The sequence below is a fragment of the Ctenocephalides felis genome, unplaced genomic scaffold (genome assembly GCF_003426905.1).
Source record: "Ctenocephalides felis isolate EL2017-DRISC unplaced genomic scaffold, ASM342690v1 CF-g0.4_SCAFFOLD_01492, whole genome shotgun sequence".
In the NCBI taxonomy this organism is placed as follows: Eukaryota; Metazoa; Arthropoda; class Insecta; order Siphonaptera; family Pulicidae; genus Ctenocephalides; species Ctenocephalides felis.
The window spans coordinates 18,104,981-18,132,281 of NW_020537646.1; the positions used below are offsets into that span (position 1 = coordinate 18,104,981).

The 27,301-nt window shown below is 28.9% G+C and overlaps 1 protein-coding gene across 1 annotated transcript in view; it reads left to right on the forward strand.

Annotated features, from left to right (window-relative positions):
• LOC113370952 (eye-specific diacylglycerol kinase-like) overlaps nucleotides 1-27,301 on the forward strand; it is a 47,919-nt gene that overhangs the window by 13,793 nt on the left and 6,825 nt on the right. Inside the window, 11 exon segments of the mRNA XM_026611618.1 lie at nucleotides 7,970-8,099; nucleotides 9,727-9,848; nucleotides 15,469-15,656; nucleotides 19,335-19,509; nucleotides 21,793-22,003; nucleotides 22,966-23,158; nucleotides 23,615-23,717; nucleotides 23,796-23,986; nucleotides 24,772-24,869; nucleotides 25,178-25,306; nucleotides 26,610-26,811. Of these exon segments, the coding sequence (XP_026467403.1) occupies nucleotides 7,970-8,099; nucleotides 9,727-9,848; nucleotides 15,469-15,656; nucleotides 19,335-19,509; nucleotides 21,793-22,003; nucleotides 22,966-23,158; nucleotides 23,615-23,717; nucleotides 23,796-23,986; nucleotides 24,772-24,869; nucleotides 25,178-25,306; nucleotides 26,610-26,811 (1,742 nt within the window).

The following is a 27,301-nucleotide window of genomic DNA, read 5'->3' on the forward strand; positions in this document are numbered from 1 at the left end:
AATATATTGAGTGCGCCCTGTAAATTTCAAGTAATTCGGTCCAGCCGTTTCTGAGATACAATGGAGGAAAGTTTGAAAAGCACAGTTTTGAGAAAAACGCGTTTAAAGTTTCAAGTCCGTTAAAAACTATTAAGAACCGCTCTTTCTTTTACCTGCTGTATCTTTAAAACGACTTCGAATTTTCTAAAATCGCTTTACTACCGTATTCTAGACATGTTAAGGGAGCAATTTATGAAAAAAAAAATCGATTTTTTCAACCCATCACATAGGAGACCCCCTTAATACGATTGGAAGATATTTTAAAAACTAAATTTTACAGTAGAGGGAAAAAATAATGTATAACCAGCCATCGCCTTTATTTTTACGACATCGGTATAACAAGAAAAACGGCAATGTTAGAAAATCCATGACAAAACTATTTTTATTTGTTGTTTCTGGGTTCGTGAGTACTGCTGTTTAGAATACGAGACCTTAATATAATTTTTAAACATACGTCATTTAATTGTTTATAAGATGTATTGTTAATTTTGAGTTAGATTAAACAGTTTTTTACATGACCTCTATAAAAGTTTTTCTGAGTGGCATGAAAAGGACCAACTGAACATTACTCTGGCTAAGGTATAAACAAAAAAAATTGCTAATAAAATAGTTATTTAGTTAAGAAAATCAATTTTGCAGGAATTAATTCAAATATATAGGTATTTCAAATATGCTGCTGAATAGTTCTTACAAACTACCAGATCAAGGTTATATACAGTGTTATCAAAAATGTGCTCACAGAATTTATATATTGCATTGGTTGAATAAAGGAGCTATTATTTGAATAAATTCCCTTTGAATTTAAATTAAGACATGGGACTTGTTTGTTCGCTGGTCACCCCATTTTATTCCGCCTATGGTGTAAAAAGGACCAGGTGATAAATTTTTGAAAATATTATAAGCTGGCATTTTTAATAAACATGGTCAAATAATAATTTAATTGTGGTATTCGTTGTGATGTACAATTTGCTTTGCATTTTACAATTTAATTGCTCAAAGTCAAATTGGACCTTTATGCCCAGCCCTACCCTATGTTATATTTTATTGAAATCATTTCTCGAGGTGCTTTGGACTTAGTAACCATGTCAGGATCAGCATTAAAAAAAATCCGATGAAGGTATATTTTTGAATATATTTTTTGACATTTCTGGCATACATATGTAATTATTCATCAAACAAAAAAACAAATTCATTAATAATGAAATGAATTTTAATTCTCATTAAATGTTGTTTGTTGATAATTTGTATCGACCTCACAAGACAATTCGTAGCAAATTGTTCATTCTAAATCAGCAGGTGCTACACTCACCTGCTGGTTTAGGTTTTATCATGGTTTTATCCATGTCTTCTGATTCACGTGTGGCTATTAATATTGCGAATTATAATCTGAAGACGTGCGTAATCCTATGCGTACAAAAAATATCATTTAGAGAAATTTATCCCCGTCATGTGTCAAGAACGCGAAAGATATGAAAATTTTTCACATACGCGTGTTCGCTTTTATAGCTTGGATCATCTGAGATCAAGCAATATTGCTTGTGACATATAAATGTTTCTTGCGTTCTGGATGCCAGACGTTTATCTCGACCCGATTTATTATATATGACACTGAGAATATGAATTCGTCATAATACTTGCAATATTGTATTATGAAGAATGTTTTATAGTAAAATAAATTAATAAATTTTATTACAAAAATTCGACAGCGTTTTACGTCTAACAATAATTAATATACTCTCAATCTCAATCCTGCTGTATAACCAGAAATTCATTTAACTCTCAAATTACATCTCTGAATCAAGGATTCCTTTATAAAGACATTTTCAATTTCACTTTTTCTTAATTTATCTTTAATGATAAGAATCGTCAATTCGAGATCTATCAAAGTCCGCAAAAGCGCCCAACTCAATCGACTTGCAAATTCGTGACCGTGAATACGAAATCTTTTTCTCGTTCAACAGTCATCATCTTCAGCAGCCTAACTTTCGACTTGGTAACAGTAGTACAAGGATTGGGTGAAATAATATAAGCAAAACTGTGAAATCTAAAAATCTTTCTGGTGAAGTACGTTTTACGATTTTGGCAAGTTCAACAACTTAGTTTTCTGCGTTTTGTTGAACTGCAACCATGACTATTATTAATGTCTGTCATATGCTTTTAATGTGCCTTCGCCAGATTGTTATAAATTTTCGAGATTGAGATCTAACTATGATTTCAAGTGAAACTGGCCTTTTGTGGCATTGACAAAATATATATTATATATCAAATTACTATTAGAAATATCTAATTTCTAGTCCCATCAAAAGCCCATGGCACACATAAGAATAGTCATGTTGGCTATTCAACAAAATGCAGAGAATTAAGTTGTTGAAATCATATTTAGAACTTAAATAAATAGGCGATATTTCTAATAGTGATATGATATATAATATAGATATTTCTGTTCTGAAAGAAAAAATTTCCTTTGAATCTCATATAAATCTAAATTTCTCGAATTGATATCAAACTGCCTAAGCAGAGATTGGTACCTGAAATCTGTAGTCGCAAGACCAAAGCTTTTAGCATTTAGACACGCTGATATATTTTTATTTATTCTAGTACAAATATAAGGACATCTTTTTCATCAGTATACTACTTAAATATAGGGGTGTGGATATTGGAGAACCATGTTTTTGGTCATTTTAACAACTCCGTTTTTATGAATATTATTCTAATTATGATTGGATTGTGCCTCTGCATTTCATTCCACGACTGCCTAGACCAAAGGTGGCGTCCATTAATCGCGTGAGATTTTTTGGGGAAGGGGGGGGTTTGACAAAAAATCACGAAATATCACGCGAGGGAGAGAGGGGTATAGTAAATATCACGTTTATTTATTTTTCACCTGATTTTTTTTTAAATCCAATTTTTTCACGTAACTAAAAATACACGCGTTGTTTGGTGGGGGAGGGGTGTTAATTTTGAATATTACCACGTATCACCAAGGAGAAGGGGGGTCCAAAAATTCTTAAAAAGTCGATCAAGTGAGTAATGGACGCCGCCAAAGTTCTTTTGCTTCCTAGTAGTTTCAAATCTTTTATTTTTCTTTGAAGTCATCTTTAAGCAGACACAAAGAAGTCATTGTAAAATGGTTTTCACCACTTCTTGGATTTATGTGCTTCTTTTCCTTACCTATCTCCATTTTATTCTGGCAATTCCTTCCAGCTTCTTGTCTATAGCTATCTTTTTCCTAAAAGGAATCCCAATTGATAAATACAGGCAAATTTATTCCCAGCACGTACCTCAGAATCGAGTCCGCCATCTGTCTACTATTTCACGCCGTTGCATAAGCAAAAGTTTTTGGCGCCGTTAAAGACTACAAATTTTATTTCCCTGGAATTTCACAATATTTCTTTTTAAATGGATTTAGATTTGTATTTAAATGTTCTTTGCAATTAATTTCCAAACGAAATTAATAAAATTAAAGACTAAATAAAATTAGGGTAATGGCTGGCAAACTACCAATTAATTAGATATCATGAATTTTTAGTATATATTTAAAATGTAATTAAATGTGGAAATAACAAATAAAAAATCTTTAAGATATTATTGATAATAAACCATTAATTGATTAATAACTCTTGATTAATTCATTTATAATATTGTATTTTTCTGGCATACCTTAGTAGCCCTTTGGCAATAATAAGTCCGACATTACTTGATTTATTTAATTTTCTTTAGCATTTAAATATTTTTTAAGTGAATTCAAATTTGAAGATTTATCAAAGTAAATAATATGAAATAGGGTGGTCCTTAATATGAAAAATGCTTGCAAAATGATACAAAAACTCTGACAATTTTAGCTCTTAATATTAACTTCAAAATATTGCGCACTCCAACTAAAGTTTCTTATGGAACTAACAAATAATTTTATTTGTTTTTTTAGAACCCTATAACTTAGCGACAAGTAAATCAAAATTTAGAAAATAACATTGTATTTGCTTATTTTAATCATAAATAAAAAAAATTACAACAAAAATGTCATATATCTTATAAAATAAGTAATTACTTTGGAAGAAGATGCAAGATGGTTTGGTTGGAGTATTGAAAATAAAATTATTTATTTAAAATCTTCATTCATACAATTATACAATTCACTTTTCTTTAATTAAAATAAGCAGAGAAAGAAACAATGTATCTGACAACGTAATAAGCTGATGTCGATCTTACGGTACTGGCACAAAAATACATAAATAATTGTATCTATTTATTTTCCTGATAATTGTATAATAAGATTATTATGAATTCATTTTAAAATAATTTTCTTCTTGTGTAATATACATACTTCAATTAATTGAACATGTGATAATAGTTAGTGCGTACTGCGTACCTCAATTGAATTGGTTAGTGATAAACTTTTCGTCATTCAAATTTTATTTTGTATTTTTGTATACTGTTACGCAACTGCGTAAAAGGCTACCTATAGTGCAAAAGCATTTAAAAATATGATTGGTATTGATCGTCGAAACTTTTTTTTATTTAACAAAAACTTTTGCGCGATACTGCAGTGCCAACAGTAAATAAAATAAAAATGTACAAAAAGCTGAGTGATATTTACTGTTTACCATGCCAACGGAAATAAAATGCGACATTTTCAAATGAACAGAATCGCGACATTTTCAAACAAACAGAGAAATGCCACGTATATTTTTTCTGGGTATGTGAAATTTGTTTTGCATTAATAAATTTAAATTTTTAATGATCTTTTCCCATCAAGATATTTTACCACATACTTAGTTGTATATTTTTAACTTCCCGAATGAGAAGTTCATGTTTCTGCCAGAAAATCCAATTTGCTAAATCTATGTTTTCGCAATTCGAGCTAAAATTTGACCTTCTGTTGAAGTTATCTAAAAACGTAGGCTGCTCCGATTTCAGACATTTAAATGCCAATTGAAGAAACTTGAAAAGGGCTCGATTGATTAGTTTTGCGAGACTATTGTCCATTTTTTTAAAGTTGTAAGAAATGTGCAAATGTTTCTGTCCACGATTCGGAGCTGATTTTGAAAATCTAAAAACGTCTAATCAGGAATTCAATCAATCAATTTCTTTAGAGTTGAAATAGGTGTTTAAATATTTCGTCAAACAGAAAATCTAAAACTGTTCAATTGGGAATTCAATCTATTGGGAGTTGATTAGTTTGGTAAAGATCGGTAACATTTTTTCCTCGTAATTTCTATCCAAATAGTACATGTATACTTTTTGTACTAAAATATATAAAAAAGTATCATTATTTCTTATATCAATTACAATTCAATTCATGATTATATCAGGATTTTTTTGTGTGTCTGCGTTCTTTATATTATCGAACAAATGATCAAATTCTCTGATCAAAGGACATGAAGACAATGTAATATTTTTAATGAAAATTTTGAAGTCAATTAAAAATATATTGTATATCGTCGCCGAAGACTTACTGATGTACTGATGTGTTCATTCGTTACTTTGGAATGGGCGAAGAAAAAATATCCTAAAATTAAGAAAACTAAATATGTTTAATTATCTCTCCTCAGCGTTATAGTAATTGCAAAACAACATAGAGGAAAATTTTTGCATATCTCTACGTTTCATAACATTATCAACATTTTGCTATACTTGAGTAAAAATGTATGCATGTGTATGTGAGTACGTATATGCGGACACAAATTTCTGTCAACGATTCGCGATCACAGAGCAACCGATTTGAATGATTCAAAAAACATTGAATTCTTATTGACGATGTGCTGATTGGTTTTTGACAAAGGCAAGTCTGGCGATTTCAGAGATACGTATGTTTAATGGGTTGAAGTTAAATTAATTTCAAGTAACATAGACTGCACCAGTCAAATTTGAAGAACTACAGAAGCATTTAATGATTTAGTTGCTACGTTGTATATTGAAAAAAAGATATTATTTCAAAATAATTGGTCTAATCCGAACCTTACATGATAACACTTCTAACAGAATATTAGTAATTACAAAATATTTTTCATATGTTACACAAATAATAATACAGTCTCCTATGATAATATTAATCTCCATGTATTTAAATTAAGTACACCTACTCGGTCTGAAAAGCCTCAAAACGTCTTTTGTTTTCTTTTTAGTAAATTTACGTATTTAGGAAGTTTTTCCTTTCATCTTTCCTTCAGCCTGAACGAAACGCGTCTGCTCGGTTATGAAAAATGATATTTTAATGTATTCTTTTCAGCCTCATCCATAAACGTGCTTTTCGGCGTCTGCATTTTACAAAGTTATTCTAAGCTCTCGAGTTTTTGTTAGATCTTATCTAAAAATATTATATGTCTATGATTTTTATCGCAGACACAATTTGCTACTAGACACAAGATCGTTGTACTAGCTCTAGTCTGTTTTGATAGAAAATGTATTCATGTTGCCGTCGGATATGGTAATTTTTATAGAGCGAATTTGTATAGACGGCATTAGTTTGATATTCATTCTATTTTATCATCCATAAATAATAATGATTTGTCATTTAAATGAATTATACATTGAATTAATCGCCCATTGAGTTTTTTATACAATTTATGCAGTATCGAAATAACTCTGGACTGCAGAATAATAAATTAATTGAGCACTCATCAATTCATATTTACTATTAAAACTTTGTATGTGTTCAATACGGAATTTACATTAAAAATCATGTTTCTCATTCATATATAATAATGTATACTTAGTATTTGTACTTTATTATCTCTGTATGTAAATTGAACTACAATAACAATTAAAATGATATATGATTTTATAAAACGATATTCAGAAAATAAAGATTAACTACCAAACGGTACTACAAAATAGTTCAATTTAACCATTTATATTTAAAAATGAATTCACTGGTTTTGTTTTATAGCAGTTTTAATAAACTAGAAGTGGATTTTGTTCCATTCATATATAAATTTTTGTGATGATTTTGTAGTTTTTGTATTTGTTATTTGAACGGAAATATTTGAATAAATCTATAAAAAGTGACGATAAATGGTAATGAAAAATATTAAAATTTATAAAATAAAACAAATATAAAAAAAAATTAAAAATTAAAACATGAGATAAAAATAAGTAGGTGCAAGTAAAATTTTGCCTCAAGGCAAGTTGTAAAAATGTCTTTATATATGCATATAATAGATCTAATGAGAATTAAGATTTAGCAACTTTTAGAATTGATATGATAGTATTTACAAATTTGACACAATCCATTATCAATAATTATGATGAATTATTAATTTCACATTTTATTATCATACCAAAGTTTCGTTTCGTCAAAAAATCTCAATTGATTTCGAAAAAACCTGACCGATCATTACCAAAAACATATGAGTACGATTTCCAAGTGATCGTTTTGATCGTTTTTTTTACTTAATTTTCAAAATAAGTTCAGGGCTTGGCGAAATCGTGGATCAAACCCATTTCTTAGGGAAAAAAAAAATGCTGCAGAAATATTTATATTAGATGCATACACACAAATACTTAATTGAGTTGAAACGCCAATTTAAATTTGTATATTTACACATAAAACTATATAAATCATACAATATACACTTAAAATCAATCATTGATATTAATTATTAGGAAATATTAACAAGAATACGAAGGCATATTCTTCAAAATAAAAAATCTTTGCCGCACAAGATATTTTCACAATTGAAATGTTACTCAACAAGCAAATTATTCAGAGCTAGAGTTGGAATAGAAACATAAGAGTTACATAATATGAAGTCTGGAGTTCCACAAGGGAGTGTTTTAGCGCCACTTTTGTATCTCATAAGAACACACGACATAGCGAGATCAACTAATATTTTTAAATTGGTGCTTGACACGCGCCAATTTAGAATTGTCTGATTTTTATTAAGTATTGATTAGGAATAATTTAATTAATATTTTTCTTTCTTTTCAGTCGTTACAAGCGAAATTGTCGTTCAGTTCGAAAGAAATCGTGGCCTTAAGTTGTTCCTGGTGCAAAGCAGCGTATCACAATAAGGAGAGTTGCTTCAACATCCAAAGGATAGGCGAGGAATGCTCATTAGGTGAGTTGCAGAATTATTTCCTTGTTAGACAAAACGCAACGTTGACGGTTCTAATTTAATTAAAACGACGTTCTATTTTCATTTACCCCGAATAAGAGATCGTATCAATCTTACTGTTTATAAGTTTGCGACTTGATTAAAAATACGCGGAGTCGACTCGTTAAGATTACATGGAATCAGACTGCTGCAAAGATAGGGTTGACAGATCTGGAATGACTAAAACATTCAGGCAATCATGAGAAAAATTAGGCTATTTGTTAATAATTTACACTATGAGAAATATAATCATTAATAAACGAATTTTGCCGGTTCTTGTATGATAAATTTAGATTGAACATTGTATATTTGTTATTTGCTTTTTATTATTTTTTATATTTGTGATTTTTCTGTGATGACAGTTTAATATCGTCATTGTTGTATGGATCAAAATTTGAATAATCTCTAAAAATCTGAGTGGCAGGATTGAATTTGCTATTTTATAATGCTGAAATTGTACCAACGACTAGCATAATGAAAAAAGATAAGTTTTATCAGTTTACATTATTGTTTACTTGTTTGTCTGGGCAAAAGTTCAATTGTTTCTCTTCACCCCGGGCACATGTTTGTTCTACATCTTTTTTCCTCTACTTTCAAATATTGTTATTGAAAAAATCGTAACTTTATTTGGTTTTATTCGCTCTACCCTATATGATAATAATAATTTTATTTATGGTTTATTACAAAATTTTCACTATGAAACTAGTTTTCCATGTCTTGTATGTTTTGATTGTTGACATAGAGTTTATCTTAATTTATACTATAAATATTTTTTATGGAATAATTAGTTCTCGACAAGACAAATGATTATTTTTGTTGATAGTTACGTATTTATCGAATGAAAATTTCTGTAAAATATATTGAAATTATTAACCTTATACCTTATTGTCAAGAAAAAAAATCGAATTTCTTAAAATTATAAGTGTAACTCAGTAGTCTTACTCACTTCAGCGTTCTATAACATGGACTATAATACATATGTCAGTTTGGGTTACATTCTAATATTTTGTATATGATTTCTTGTTTTCTAAATACATTTTTTACTGATTTTATTTCTAGATTATGAATTGTTTTTGAATTATGGATTGTTTTGTTTGAGAGACGATTGTTTTGTTTGATCATAAACAACAATAGCACAAATATTTTCCTAAAATCGTATTTATAACCATAATAATCTTTATTATACAAATTCCTCACTCGAATCTTTAACAAATTATTTGCTCGAAATACAGATTATCTCGAGTAGAAATCAAAGCATTCACATTCCATGAATCAGATTTGATTATCAACGTTTGAATCAAGCGAATTAAAATATTTGGTCTTCTCCTTAATCAAACGTTATTTGAACAGAGAACATCACACGAATATTAAATCATCTCCTATGGTTCCTTTGTTTGATTTAAAACTCAAAGTAACTGAAACTGGGTAATATATATATATATATATATATATATATATATATTTATATATTTATATATATATATATATATATATATATAAATTTATAATATTTTTCTTATTACTTTCTTGTTTTTCCTTCTGGCTTTAAAAATTAATTCACATACTAACTTATGAATAATTTTGTTCCCAGGTAACCACCAGGGAATCATAGTGCCTCCTTCATGGATCGTCAAGTTGCCGAGACGCGGGAGTTTTAAATCATCTTTAAGGAAAACGCCGAAGAAAAAATCGTCGAGCAAGAAAAGGTCCAAGGTAAATATTTTCTGTACATATTTAATTATTTATTTTACTGCATCGAAATGATCCTGTTTATATGTGTTGAATTGATATGTTTATCTTGTTGTGCGATAAAATATAATTCCATCTATTTCTAACATATATAACAAGTAAGTATAATCAAATATGTACCATGACATAATTTTGGGTATAGATTTCAGGGATAAAACTATCAACTATGGCAAATGCATATTCATAATTATATGAGAGTGAATATATGAATTGCACCATTTAAATTTTGATAAAGCTTTAAAAGACATATTGAAAATCATGATTGTAATTTGAATATTGAATCAGATCTTTTAAAAAAATGAAATAAAAATTTTTGTTTTTCATAGATTGAACATCACCAACAAATGACCTTTATGAATGAATTAACCTTTTAGCTGTATATTTGATAAATATGAAAATGATCAATTTATTTACATAATTCTTTTCCTAGATCTGAAAATACTATATAAAAACTTTGCTCAAGCTTTTGATAAGGTGATGAATTTATGGAACATGATCAAATATTTTCCTTTAATCCTGTACATTTCAAAGAAAACATGGAATTTAACATCGTACATGACTTCAGACGTGGGAGATGCAATATTTGCTTTATACAACGTATTAAATTGTACCAACAAATCAAAATGCTATGAATTACAATTTCGAATAAGAGATACATACATGCTTCAAAAATTATATTCTGGTTATTAATTCATCCTGAGCCGATTTCAAAGTATCGCCTGTTTTGAATGAGTAGCTAATTGCTGTAAGCGTATATTATTAATCATCACAAAAATTATATAAATGGCCCTAAAATTAATCTATAGATTAATCTACTTCCGACCTTCGCAGAATTATCTGCGTCGCCACTAATACGTATTATTTCGTTTCGTCGGGTGCTTTTCTCATAACCGCAGCTACTGCTCCCAATGATCCTTTCTATACTACTTCGAAAGGATATAGTATTCTCATAACAAGGAATTTTCAAGTGTAATCCCTTATTTATGAACCCTAAATCCTCGAAGACCTTCTTGAATGAGGATTGAAACTGTCTCGAGGACATAAAACAGAAACATCAGTGTTTCGATTTGAGTGTAATAACGGTAAATAAATGCAAATAGTATTTTTATATATAAATATCAGTAATTTGTTATATATATATATATATATATATTAGAGTGGTTTTAATAGAAACTGAAAATAACTTATTATATATGAATATTTAGATTTATCCCACACAAGATAAGACTCATTTACAAAATTTATATGACATTAAGCTCAACAATCGAAATATGATATTTTAACACAATTTTTCACAAAAATTATTCATAATAATATAACAAATTGCTTTAAACATTATAATATAATGCTCCAGGTTTGAAATTGATTGATCTCTTGAGATTTTTTGGTAAGAGTTTTAAAAGTGTGATTTACCATGGCCTACAATATTCTAGAATTTTGAGTTGTAAAACCCTCTGAAAATTGAAAAGCAATTTAGTCAATATGATTTTTTTATGATATGCATAACAGATTATTTCCTAATTAGAAATAAAACTGTTTTTGTTTAGGCTTTAATTTGTATTTAAAATAATTAATTACTAGTAGAATTTGGGAGCAGCATTTGAAGTCAGGTAATATTACAGAATTTAATAGTAATTTTACAATCTTATATCAAAAAGTTTTTCAAAAACTCAAATTTTTGCTTGCAATTTTTCAACCTACTTTATAAAACTATGAGTATTGGTAAATATAATATAAATAATAAACATCTACATCCTATAAAAAATCTCAGTCTAAATTATACCCGAATATACCCTTCTATTTTTATATATCTATATTTATACCCCTCAGTATAAATTATACCCTTCTATTTTTGAATTATACTGAAAAGTAGAAAATAATTTTACCTAATTTACCTAATTGTTTTATTGACTACTTTATAGTATAGTTTTTATGAGTAGCTACTTCTATTTATGAAATTATTTTTCTAAATTAACTTGTTCTTTTTTCAAAAATTATGTATTTAATTTCTAATTTTTCACCATTTTCTACATCTTAGGAATATGGGATTTAGGATCTTTGAAGTATGTGAAATAATAATGTATAGTTCTTCAATGTACCCACAGTCATACACACTTATAACTTAATTATCATTAATTATAATTTTTAATGAATGTGTAATTGATTAAATTATTTTTAGATTTGATACTTCACGATTTCTGAATAAGATTTTTTTTCTTTTTTAATGAGACTCAAAGTTCAGACATTATATATATATATATATATATATATATATATATATATATATACACCTAAGTCCGTTTTTACACGGAGATTGGTTCCAGAAGAAACCGTGTAAAAAAAGACATTGATCTTATACAAAAATGGGTGATTTGTTCCTAATCTCTAAAACCTATTAAAATGAGTGAAATACAAGAATTTTTAAGAACAAGAATTCATGTTTATTTTATTAAATCAAATATATAATGCTTAGTGCTTTTCACATTTGCTTTGACCAGTAAAAATTGTTTGTACGCGCTAAAGGGGAATTCACTTAAATCTTTAAGCTGGTATTCGCAAACTATCGATACTATCGATGGTTTCAGACTTTTTTCCTTCGTAAATACTTTTTTGTGATATGAACATACTTCGCAAAAATTAAATTTGACAAAAAAAATTTAAGTACATAAAATTTCAAATCGTGCTAAATGGAATAAAATCGTGTAAAAAAATTAAAAATATTCAAATTTCAAACCGTGTTATTTCAAAACCGTGTACAAAAAGACCGTGTAAAAACAGACTTAGGTGTATATATATATATATATCAGCGTTCGAATAATTTATCATTGCCAATCAAAATAAAATATCTTTGAATTTACGCATTGTTCTAGACAAGTCGGACAATAATTTATGATTGCTGAAGTTATTTACTGAAATTATTATTTTCATCTCGACTGAAATTTTTCCATATCTATTTACGCATTTATCCTCACAATAACAATCGTAGTAAAAAGTTATGTGAGTGCCAACAATCACAATAGAGACACATTCTCTACGCAATCCCATTTTAAATATTACATTATTATTACCACGAGTCGTCCTCATGCAGACATAAATGTTGTTTACAACGAGCGTAGAATCTAAGAGCACAATCCTGGATTTTCCGTTTAATAAAATCTTCAATCGAAATCCTTTTTCGTGTGACCTTGTTTTGGCCCCACATAATTCTGTATTCTTCTAACCCATAATCCCATATTACCAGTTTCCCTGATATGTTTGTCGTAGGAAAATGTTGTTGTCCGTTCTTGGTTTGCAACCCGTGTCAAAATTCAAAACGCATATGTGTAGATTGGGTCAGATGAAATAGATTCATGTCGAGGTGGGTTTTCATGTGATTTTATAATTGCATTTTAACTGCATATGCGGGTATACCGTAACTGCACTAAATAAAAAGAGGTGACATAGAGAATATTGGAATCTGACTAAATTTGATGGAAAAATGTGTAAAATCAAACGAATTTTTACGGCAATTTTGGTGAAACCATATTAACTCGACCCCATTCCCGTTTTATTTGCATTTTGTGCTTTTTGGGACTAGAGTTTATTTATTTAGTAATATTATTCAGTGAATATTTAAATTTATTACTTAATTGGTAACAACATAAGTTAAAGAATGAATTTAGATCTAAATTATTATCACAATATTAATGAAAAAATAAACATGGTTTTAATTGAAAATAGTGCCTTCGCGTATACCTGTGCAAACTAGAAATCTTTTACACTTGGTTCAAATTGAAGTTCAATTTACCTGACGTTCTACCACCGGTCAAAGTATTCATAAATATTTAAGTCTAGTAAAAGATTATGTGAATCTCCTAATCCCAAATTTAATTAACATCGAAATGGACATAATAATGTAATTTATTTAAACCGGAACCACTTCCGATTGCGTAACAAGAGGAAAAACACCTGATAGGTATTACTTTGAGGAAAAATACCTGATACGTAAGTGATTAGGGTCGCTATAATCAAATAGTATGTTCGGGTTTAACCTTGTGGTTACGACGTAACAACTTGTGATTATGAGGGTTAACGATAAGAGCACTAATTGTTACCGAATGGAGAATCTTTTGCGCACTTTGTATCGATCTTCTTATTAACGCATTATATAAAACAAGATAAATATGAAATTTACACATAAATTACGCATGATACATAAATTATGCAGTAAAACCCCGTTAAGACGCTGGTGTCTAATACTATCTCTCAAAAAGTACCTCACTGCACATCTGTCTCTGCATTTGAAATCATTTTGTCTCTTTTATGCATAATACGCTTTCTCGCATAATGCGTGTTTTTTTACCGATTCCTTGGATAACGTATTTTTTGTGTAGTGAAGGAAATACATTTAGGCATACCAGGCTAGGTATATTGTCCGGGTATGACTGGCTCAATAACGTCTGAAAATAATACGGACTCTCTTTTTATCTCTTGACTTTTGTTCCGCCGGAAACTTTACGTTAGGCACTACTTTATGGGGGGAGGATCTAGAGTTAATTATACGTTCCTTCTAATTAGTTCCAATAGTTTTTCTTCTTTCCAAAAATTTCAAGTCTATTTACTCTTCGATAACGAAAGTGTGTATATGGCGTTCCACACAGCCTTAGTTGTCAGCACCAATTCTACAACTATGTTTGTATGTGCCTTGTGAGGGCACGCAAAAGTTCTAAATTCCATCCTATTATTATTTAAATTTTCTTTACATTTTTCCAAAATTTATAATCCCTCCACTCCACATTAAATTGATAATATACTCGACCTTCTAGCAAGCACTCTGCGGTGAACACTACCAAATAAATTGCATTTGTAGTAGACTCAGAATTTAATTTACGTTTTCTGTTTAAGTGCTCAGATATATCATACAGTCTTCAACAGCATAAATTATTTCTATTTTATTATCGTGCAGAAAATAGAATAAGTGCATTCATATTTTAGTAGTCTAATGTATAACAACATCTCGTCTAGAATGTTTGATTTCTACATTTATTATCTGCTTTACTTCAATTTGTCTTGGATTTGTTTTATTAGATATTCTTACGACTGTTTTGACCTTATTTCGAAATCGTAATACCTATATGTTTTATACATATTATGTATTAATTGCATAACACATATTATATTAACAAGCAGTCTACAAAATTGAAGATTGTTAACCTCTTACAACTAAGAAAAATAATCTGATATTATAATGCGCAGGATGAAATGATTATTTTGGTTAGCTTGATTTTAAGCACATAGTAGTCATTAAAGTCTAGTTTTGGACAACCTGATATTAGGCAGTAGTGATTTCTACTCATATTTAAAAATATACTTTTAAGCAAAAATAACTCTGCTCGGCATTACTGTAAAAGTATCGGCGTACATATTAGAGTATGTAGTTTAATTAGAAAAAAATAATGCATAAAAAACTTGCATTATTAGAACATATATTTCATGTGTCGATATCATAAAAAACATATTTGTTCATATTTACGACAGGATCTTCATACGTTTGCATGATTTATTTATTGATAATATGAATAATGTTAATATTATGGACTTTCAGGATAAAACAGAGAAGGAACCTAAAACTTTCGTTATAAAACCGATACCATCGACTACGGTGACGCCGGTCCTCGTGTTTATCAACCCGAGAAGTGGAGGCAACCAGGGCGGAAAACTTCTGCAGAAGTTCCAATGGCTTTTGAATCCCAGACAAGTATTCGATCTTACCCAAGGAGGCCCTAAAATGGGGTAAGAAACATTTCTTGTGAATAAACCAGTATGGTACTTAAATTTATTAAAATACTTTTCCATTACTGGAAGTAGAAGAGTTCGTTTTTACTTTTTATGAGATCGTGATATATATATATATATATATATATATATATATATATATATATATATATGTCATTTTGAGAAAGAACTTTGATATTATGAATGATTTATGTACAATCTTGAGTAACTGCATAAACGATTTCCTGTTCAAAAATACACTGGAATTCAATTAAGCAGATTGTCCCAGAACTTGACCTCAAGCTCAGAACTTTATTGTCCTGAAAAAAATTAGAAAGGAAAAATATCTCAAGTTCTTTATAAATTATGAGTTTTTAATTGCAACCTACAGCTTTGGTGAAATTATCACTGGGACCATAATCGTAAATATCATTTCTAGGACTACAGTAAAAAATACCACAATCACATACACTTTTCAAGAATTATGACTTGTTGAACTTTAAGTTTACAATTTTTTAAACTTTGAGAGACTCTCCTTAAAAAAAAGTACTAAAATGTGTTGGCGAGTTTCATAAAAAATTGGCTTATTTAGTCAAGATTGTCTAGCGGTGAAATACTTAATAATTTTGTTATTAAAAATTTTTGAGTAAAAAAAAAAATAAAAACTTCAAACACGATAACGTTTAACGTATTTCGCTCGCTTGGTGCATTTTCATTATTATAGTATATAAATGTAACTCTTTTTTGCTAATTAGAAACATAAAAAGACAAGTTTCTTCTAAGATAATCGTAATGGTATTAATATAATTTATTATTTTAATAAAAATAGAGATAGGAAGTGGATTAATATTCAATGTGTTCTCAATAAAGCTGTTTGTTTTTCTTGGCTGATACCTGTTTACCCAGATAATATTAATATCATTTGTTTTCTTATATCTAATTATTATTTAGGACAGATTCTTATAGATTCCAGAAATACATCATCTAAATATATTCTTCTAATATTGACAATAATTCAGTGTTGACATTGAGAAGGAAATTTGAAGTGTTTTAATTATCTGAAACGATGCCAAAACAACATCGAGTTGCCTCTAAAGTTTTAAATGCCAATGCAGACAAATATCTTGGATTATTGGTAATGTGAATAGAAAATGCGCATTTTGGATATAAGGAATAATTGCAGTATATCTACCAAGGAAACCGTAGTAAAAAAGGAATAAAAATAGTTTTATGCTCAATTTTGTGGACGCTGCAAGATTTATATCTATTAGACCTAGAGTAGGTAAAAATGTTGAATCAGGACGAAGAATAAAATGATGTTTTGGAATGTTTGCATATCCTAATAAAGAGCACGTCTTTCAGTTAGTTGAATTTTGTGGAACTAGAGTAAGAAAATGTTATAAAGAAACTGACATGTAGAAAAAATTAATAAAATGTTTAAGTGTAAGATTGTCCATAATAAATATTACAAATAAATCGATTATTTTCAACAATTCGTGCATCTATATATTATTCTGAACATGCTGAAAAGTCAAGCGTATCATCAAATATACAAATAGTGAATAATTTCTTTTTGAAAATGCATTCTGGCGTAATTCTCTAGCAAGTGGGTTTGGATGATCCTCCGGGCAGCTTTTGTAATTGTCTGAATGTACTCGCATTTCGTCGTTGTTTAATCTGGATTTGTATTACAAACTGTGTATAAGCATTTTAAAACGAACCATCTGCTACTAGTTTGTACAATTTATTGTGATTATTCTATCCATAAACTTGTATCAAAATCCAAGTAACCTAATATTCTGTGTCGGTTTCCTTGCAGGCGCTCCTATTACTAACAATACCGCATTTTGTACCGCTATTAACATTTTCCTCGATATTTATTGCAAGGAAACTTCTGTTCATAAATAACAGTGAACTATATAAAGTTATTACTACCAATAATCGAAATAATATATACTCAATAAAGTCATAAACCGTGCTGATGTTCTAAACTGCCAGTTAGCTGTAAACCATTTCCCTATTGCTATTAATTTCAACGTTAGCTACTATAATAAAGTTTCTGAATTAAAATCACCGCAAGGTTATAAATATTATCTGTTATCATAACTTTGCCGAAGGTATCATTAATCTTGTTTTCACTGCAATATGATACGGTAGTAATTTCATGTCGTCATTAGGACATATTGTTTTCTCTTCAGAAAGTAATTATTACTTGCGATACATGTGCTTCTGATATATATATTATTAGCTTCAGCGTAAAAATAGACAATTATATAAGAGTACTGTATTTCTCGGCTACGCTTCAGCGATTAGGATATAAATATTTTTAATTAATATCAAATAAATTTTTTTTCTATAAATTAATTGCAATTATATTATTATAGTTCAATTTTATCTATTTTTAAATTGATATCTTGAGATTAAAAATAAAAATTTAACTATTGCTCTATCAAATCAAGTAAAAATAAGTTCATAACTATTGTTCTTTATTTCGAAAATAATATTTTTTTTATAAAAGTGCGGTATTACAACATACCCCGTGTTTGAGACTAGTTGTAGCATCTACCTTTCTAGTAACGATGAAAAACGACAATAATATTTTACTAATTCATTATTTACTTACATTCATGAAAATTGACTTGTTTCTAAGTAATTCTTTTCATAAATGAATATAAACTTAAGAAAAAAGAAATTCTTATTACAGATCAATGTAAACTACAATTATACTCATAATAATAATAAAATATGTAGTGACTTCTGCATAATTTACATTTGCCTATATCTTACAATTGTAAGATTAAATTATACATTCCATTACATATCAGACAATTAGATTTTTGCATGTTACTACTACAGCTCCAGGTGTGAAGCTTTTTACCTTAATTAAAAATTTAAACAGATCAGTAATCACAAAAATACACATTATCAAAGATTGATAATATTGAAAGGTAATAAAATACATAAAATTCAAAATTAGTCGATAATAATAACGTAAACCGCAATTTTATGATACTACAATTATATATTACCTCAAAATGATGCAGCTGCACACTTTCGTACATTGTGTGGGCCTGCGGACAGTTGTGATTGCATGATGCAGAGGTATATGTGTTCAATGGAGACAAATAAATATTTTATTATCTTATAATAGCCTATTGAAAAACGCCTCTCAGTACTTACCCTTTTATAAAAATCTTCTATTTCCTGCAACATATAGGTTCCCAAACATGTTTTTGTCTCAAATTTTTTAAATGTCAATGCACATGTGGACCCCTTGAGCTTTAGAGTCCTTTGCTATGGAGCCACTATTTAAATTTTCTACATTTGTGAACTGAATTTAATCCAATTTTTCGTGTATTATGAAGCACTACCACATGGACACACATTTTTGTTTCGTAAACCCCTTGAAAGTTGTCATGCACTCTTGGTGGTCATCTGTACCAGTTTGGAAATCATCACCCTACACGATGAAGATATATTAATTTAACCATAATTGAACATACAGGCTATAGCAAAAATATATAGATTTAAAATAAACTTTTAATAAATCTATGATTCTTCCAGTACACCATACCAGTACTAAAATATACTACTTAATCACTGATATATTACTATACTATATTACTGATATAGGATATATTTGTGATATATATTCACATTCATATATTTATTTTCTTTCCCATATTTCTATTTCAGATTAGAATTATTTCGCAAAGTGCCAAATTTGCGTGTGCTAGCTTGCGGTGGAGACGGCACTGTCGGTTGGGTGCTGTCGGTCCTCGACCAAATCGGCGTTGTGCCGCCTCCGGCTGTCGGCGTCCTACCCCTGGGTACCGGAAACGACCTGGCCAGGGCACTCGGCTGGGGCGGGGTGAGTAAAATATACTACTTTGTTACTAACTAAATTCGTAATCGATAGATTTATAATAGTGGGTTAAATTTCCGGTTTAGAAGATTTATATGCATTTAAAAATCGAACGTTTCACAAGAAATTTATTCTTTCGCTCATAAAAAAAATCAAGGTTTAATTTTAAAATATTTTATAAATTCTAATTTGGTTAAAATTTTATTTTAATTTGTATAAGTGAAAATACTGTACCTACAATGTATACATTTTTGTATTCGCAATCCTGTTAAATTTTCATTTCTAATGAATTTAAACTTAAAAAACAGCATTATTGATACAATGTGATAGTATGATACAATATATATAATTATGTACAAGGTTTTCTACCCTAATGGTACGGATGCTAGCAACGTTTTCGAGAATGAATTTTATGCATGCTGATTTCTCAATATGTGGTCCTTGGTGCTCTTTTGGTCAGAGTCTGGGCTGTTTGGCGGCTTGAAGTGGTTGCGTTTCTTACAATTAGTGCGCAGCCAACTTGCACAGTGCGATTTCAAAATTTTAAAAGCATTATAGTCAGTCAATTTTCATTTTTCTAACTTTGAATAGGTTCAGCAGACTCACATTTTTTGTTGCCGGACATTTTGCTAAATATGTGCCAGACTCCAATTTATTTACTTTTTAACTTCCCGTAGGGTAAGTTATTGTAATGGGCCGAAAATCGGAATTGAAATTTTTTACATTTTTCAACGTTTTGAAGGTTTCTGAACATTTTGGCATACTTCAGAAAAAATGGATGTGTGTGTGTATGTATGTATGGATACAATTTTTCGCCCACGTTTTCGGGCGTACGGATCAACGATTTGAATGGTTCAAAAAACATTCGATTCCTATTAATAAGGAGATGTGCTGATTAGTTTTTGGCAAAGGCAGGTCCAGCAGTTACGGAGATAAATAGCAAAGAGTTCAGAAAATAGAAATCGAGTTTTTGAGAGAACGGAGCATCTGATTTGAATGATCTAAAAACATTCAATTAGTAATGGTTGGGAGAAGTGGTTATTAGTTTTTCGCAAAGACAAGCCCAGCCATTTCGAAGATACGGAGCTAAATGTACAAAAAATGGCAGTTTTTGAGAGAACTAAGCGTCCGATTCAATTGATTTAAAGAACTTTCTGCTTGTCTTAACAAAATAATTGATTTTGGAAAAAAAAATTTGTTTCAATTTTTTTTCTTTTTTTTCTAAATTTTTTGTATATCGAAAATAATTCAGATTTTATTTTTAATTCTGACTATAGTTTTAATATACTTCAAACAAATAATTTCAACTCTGCAATTCAGTTTATATAATTCTTATAAATATTAGACAATGTTACAATATTTATAATAATCTATTTGAAAACATTCAGTATTCTTCGAACATTTCGTTACGGTACGAAAAGTTCCAGCAATTTGCCTTAAAGTACGATGCTACCCACCCCACTAGTTTTTTTTAATTCGAATCATTTTAGCCTGTAATTTTAACATTATGTTCATTAAGGGTGAAAAAAACATAAAATTAATTTGCCAGACGTTTCTGTTGGTTTTTAAGCATGTTATTTGATGGCAAACCGTTATTTGATGAAAACATAAACTTCTTGTTGGGGAAGTTAAAAAACATAAAATTATTAAACTTCCATATTTCGTTGTTTCATTGTCCCTTGGTCAATTTTTATTAAAAGGACCTGCATCTAAAACAAAAAAACTGTTTAACTTAGCATATATTAACTCACGAAACAACAATCTCTATATGCATAATAATAGGATGCAAGACCTCCTAATACCTATCCTCGATTGCGCAATAATTTAGCATCGCGTCAGATACCCGACTGCCGTTAATTGCATTTCAGGTAATGAATGCGTCATAACTAGTTGCGCATCAGTTTACGCTTATGACGCAAAATTAACGGAGGATTCATATAACAATAATGCCGACGGCTAAACACAATGATTTGTTCGAAATAATTAGATCCATATAATCCTAAGCTGTTGCAATACGTGACACGGATCAATATAATAGTCACAGAAAACAGGAATAACAATATTTATATTTAGACTTCAATTTTATTGCGTAAACGGTTAAAATTATATTTAATATAAATCGTGTATCTTTCTTTAATCGATTTTCAAAATTTTCGAATAATTTTAAAGCTATTTTAAACATTTTAATTTTTGGTATGGGAAGTTCCAGCAATTTGCCTTGATAGAAAATGTAGAAATTACTATGTTTAAGCAATACTTTCTAATAGTTCTGAATTATTATTTTTTCAGGGTTACACCGATGAACCAATCAGCAAAATTTTGGCTAACATTGGAGAGAGTGATACAGTTCTACTGGATCGATGGCAGCTAAAAGTCGTCCCAAATACTTCCGCAGAAGCGAACGAAGAAGGCAAAGAAAATCTTCCCTTGAACGTCGTCAATAATTATTTTTCACTCGGAGTGGACGCCCACATCGCCTTAGAATTCCATGAAGCAAGAGGTAATATAATGCATTATCAAGAATATCATATGCGTATGAGAGTAAATTTAACCATAGTGGGTAGTAATAGTTTCATCCGATCAATAGATAATAATTTTCTCGAAGTATAAAGGAGTTTTGTTTATGATATGTGGGAAGCTAGTTTGAAGACATTTAATTGTTGTTTGTGAATTTATTTCAGTGAGTGATCTAGGAAAAAAATATTGGTAATGTATTTATTTCTGAATCACAAGTTTAATAACATATTTGCAAGTTGGCAGTCTTTTTATTTTTCAATTGGTTGTGATATCCGAAATTTGATAAAACACCATTTATAAGGGTAGTCAGATTATTATATTTTAGTTGTTATATACAAGGAATGCTATAGCATCCAACTCTATTACGCTTCTATTTCACGCAATGTTACTAATTTGGGACTAAGGGAAAAGATGATACGATAATATTTAAAGAATTAGTTGTCATTCTGCATCACAATGATAATGAATGCTATAGCATTCACGTCCGCATACGTATTAAACCACCATATTGAATCCTGTAATGAAAGCTAAATTGAATTGATTAAAGATATTAAATGCTACTTAATTTACTTAACTAGTGTTTCTAAAATGTGCTAAATTTTGTATTATTTACCTATTACATTATACCTAATATTTGTTTATCATAATCAAGATTTTTAGTTTTATCACAATTTTTTATTTATTATTTTTAATTTAATATGCGCATGAGAGTAGAGGAAGTTGAGTTTCTTTGCAAGTTGTATCTGATAAATAAAGAGCAATTAACAATTATTTGTGGTCTTGTTCTATATCAAAATAGTTTCTAATTGTACTCCGTAAATGACATTTTTATTCAAAAAAGGCTTATCATAAATGACATTAACAATGATAAATTGTTATGAGAGTTGTATTATTTTTTTCATTTTTATGCTTAATTAGTTACTTATTAAATTATTATATTTCCAGAGGCCAGACCAGAAAAATTCAACTCCAGGTTACGAAATAAAATGTTTTATGGTCAAGCTGGTGGAAAAGACTTGCTTCGGAGAAAATGGAAAGGACTTGCTGAGTTTGTTACTTTAGAATGTGATGGGAAGGATATGACGCCGAAACTTAAGGAGCATAAAGTGCATGCAATTGTATTTCTGAATATACCAAGGTAAAAATAATAATTAAAACTAAGGAGCATAGAGTACAATTTTATTCCTAAATATACTCTAAAATATGTAATATGGATTAATATTTACTTTTAATGAGATGAGTTGTCTAATTTCGACTTTATTCTTTATCCAACAATGACATTTGCATTTTTGCACAGGTTAAAAAATGTATTCTATTAAAAATATCAAAATATCTTGTAGTTTCGCCATTCGAATTTATATAAAGGTATTGAACCGATTGAGCTGCACATATTATTAGATGACATATATGATATACAAAACGTGAAAACTGGCACCACTCTTGGTTCTTGCAAATTTTTTGAATATCCAATATTATATTATAATTATTTTTTTTGAAAATATTTTGATTTGATGAATGCATTGGAATAGTGCATTAATACAAATTAAAGCAGTCTGTTAAACATTTCAAAAATATGAAAATTCTATTATCTCAGCTATGGTGGCGGTACGCATCCTTGGAACAAATCTGGTGGAACCTACGAGCCTATGACTGATGACGGTCTCATAGAAGTCGTTGGCCTTACTACATATCAACTGGTAATATTCTAATCAATATTTCAATTGCAGACATATCATAATATGATGATAGTATAATAATAATGTGTCGAAATTTAGCCTTTGCTCCAAGCCGGAGGACATGGAACGTGCATAACGCAGTGTCGGAGTGCGCGCATCGTCACTTCGAAAACTATTCCGATGCAAGTTGACGGAGAAGCTTGTAAATTGATGCCTTCCATTATACAATTAACTTTATTGAATAGAGCATTGATGTTGGCCAAGCGTAGGCCCGGTAGAACAAATGTTCAGTAAGTAGAATTAGATTATACTATTAATGCTGCAGTTGCTATTAAAATTTTTAGGCTCTAATTCTAACTTCCGATCGTAGACTTTTCGATCATGGATCTGCCATTGTGCAGAATACCTTGTTGTAGTCCACCTGATTCCATAAATTTTAAATTCATGAATATTACCTATAATTTTTTTTTTGATCATGTAGCAAACACAACTAACATGCATAAATAAAATTAGATTAAAAATAAAAATCAAACATAATACTACAATTGGCAAACGATCTGATTGAAAAAAAATATATAATCAAAGGGCAAGTCTAAATTGTAATGAAAACGACTATAAATTTATATTTCATTATTTTTATTTGCATATTTACAGTCAGTATCGATATTTCTCGTATATATTTTTGCTAATAATTTTATTGCAACTATTTTCAGTTGCATTTATTGTACTGTTGTATGCAAAATATAAAACAATATAAATTATACCCATGAGAATATGATTCGTGTTTCGGTAACATTATAAAAATAAATGAGTATTTTTCTTGAATTTTTTTAACTATTTCTTCATCATGATTACTTTTAAGAGTAATTTTCTCAATTTTCTGTCACTTGTATGTTTTTTATGCAATTGTTAACTATAATGTTAACTTGTTAACTATAAATATGTACATTACCCTCTGCTGTGGATACACATATGCTCTTCAGATTATAATGATTTATAGCCGATTTGTAATTACCTATGACATATTTGGTATTAATGTTTATTACTAATCCTAAAATTATTATTATTCGTACAGACAAACAGCTGTTGGAACAATCAGCGTTAATCTGGATCGAATAACCATGACAGATTATGAACAGCATCATTATGATAAAGACCTTCTCAAACAAGCAGGTAATGATAATTAATTTTTGAAAATAAATCGAAAGTATACATAATTAAAGAAATAATTTATATATCAGATATTTCGTGAAACATTCTAATGAGTAATAATAATAGACGAAAAAATTAATGATTTTCATGTAAATTCTTGCAATCTTTTATTTGGTATAGTTTGATTTGTATATTTTATGTATTGTTATTATTTTTTCGCTAATAATAACAAATACAATCATTAATAAATGATTGACTTTAATGCAAATCATTTTATTTGAAAGGTATGAAATTACATATTTTATATTTTGTGTATTTTTTTATTACAGCTGTCAATATGGGATCGATAGAAGTCAGTCATGTAGCAGATTTAGAACAAGTTCGAACACAAATAAATAAACTTCTAGCAGATTCAAGTAATGATTATAAATTATCATCGGACTGGTGTTTTGTTGATTGTAAGTAACTGAGCTAATTTATTAATTGTTTTCTTATATAATAGCTATTTTTTAATTTATTTTTTTATATTATGTCTCTAGATTAGGGTTTATACAAAAACCGACATTTCAGAAAACCGGTTTTCGAGTTTTAATTTTACTAAAAAACCTTACTTTTATTTTTACTAATTCGGTTTTCGAATTTTATATAGAAAATAAATTTTTGCTCGAATATCCTGTAATTTATCCGCAAATCTAGAGTATCTTCAGTATTTGACTGAATTTATTTATTGTTCAATTTTATAGATAATAAACAAAATTATTTTAATTTTAATTAATAGAACTAAAAAATAATAGTTTATTATGATTAAATAACTTCGAAAATAATTATTCGTTATTCATGTATCATTTTCACATATAAGAATGAAAATATTTGAAATTATATGATAGTGAAAGGAGAGTTTTAGAATAAATGAAAATAATGCATTTTTAAATAAAAAACATTCATTGAATTAAAAAAATAAACAAAAATATTAGATATATTAGATATATTAGACTGGTATAGAAATCTAAATTAATATGAACAAAACCTTTCTGGGAACCATTGCAGACTGATAAGATATCAAATGCTATTGAACCGATATGATTTCAAGAATCAAAACGCTTTCATCTATCTTTATTTGGATATATTTAGCATTTTCCATTTCTACAGTGAAAATCTACAATTTTCGCCAAAAAATCGGTTTTTAAAACCAGTTTTTGAAAACCGACAAACCCTACTCTAGATTCATGTAATTATACAGACATGATTTTCAAAAAATAAGTAATATAATTTTATATACAAAACAGGTTTTACGTTTATGTCAATAGTCAGCAACCGAATTTAGTTGTTTTGTCATTGTCTACCATATAGAATAAATTTAAATTATTATAACAAAAATAATAATATGAAATTTTATAACGGTTATGTTTAAAACTCTATAATAAAAGTATTTTATTTCGTTGTTAGTTTTTTTGGTTGTGAGCACTGTTTTTAGGTTTACAAGACCTTGATATAATTTTTAAATGTACGTTATTTAATTCAATTATTTATTCAAAACATGTATTGTTAATTTTAAGTTAGATTCACCAGTTTTTATGAAATCTCATAAAATTGCTCAAATGCGGGTGGGAAAGACCAACATCAAGTTTACTCTAGTTCATCATGCATGTATTTTAAAGATGCAATATAAATAATGATTTACCAATAACCATAATATTTCTATTACCATTGATGAAAAGCTAATTTATCATTATCCTAGTGAATTATAACGTTATTTTCCAGCATGTACAGCCGAAAGATTTTTCCGGGTGGACCGCGCCCAGGAACATTTGCACTATCTAACGGATGTAGCGGCGGAAACTTTATATATTCTGGATTCCGAAACAGGACCCGGTTTGCCCCAGACCCCGGAAGATGAGCTGACGTTCGCATCGGCGATTACGGCTGACAGGGGACCGCTGGCCGGGAGTCTGTCGGAGTCAAGGTACATTGATTTGACTGATATATGTATGATTGGTAGATATATGATTTGTAGTTACATGATTTTGTTAAAGTAAGTAAAGTAAAGTATGCTCAAATATCACTTCAAGATATTGCCTTTAATTGTAATATAAATAAATATTACCTAAAAAATATACTTAAACAATTAAATATTTTATTCAATAATTCAATAGTAAAATATTTCAATAATTTAAATCTTCTGTAATATACTAATTAATAAAATAATTCAGTAATTTAATTCTTGTGTAACAAACTAAATAATATTTAATAATTTGTTTGTATGGGTTACATATCTATTTTGATGAGTTATTATTTTAAATACATAAAGTATAAACACTGATGTATAAATTTTAAAGTATACGTTGCTATAAATTTCGTTTTACGAAAACTGTAGATCATGTCTTCGAGAATTACATATAGTATTAATTTGTGATATAGAAAAGTATACAAAATTTATTTAAATAACTCATGAC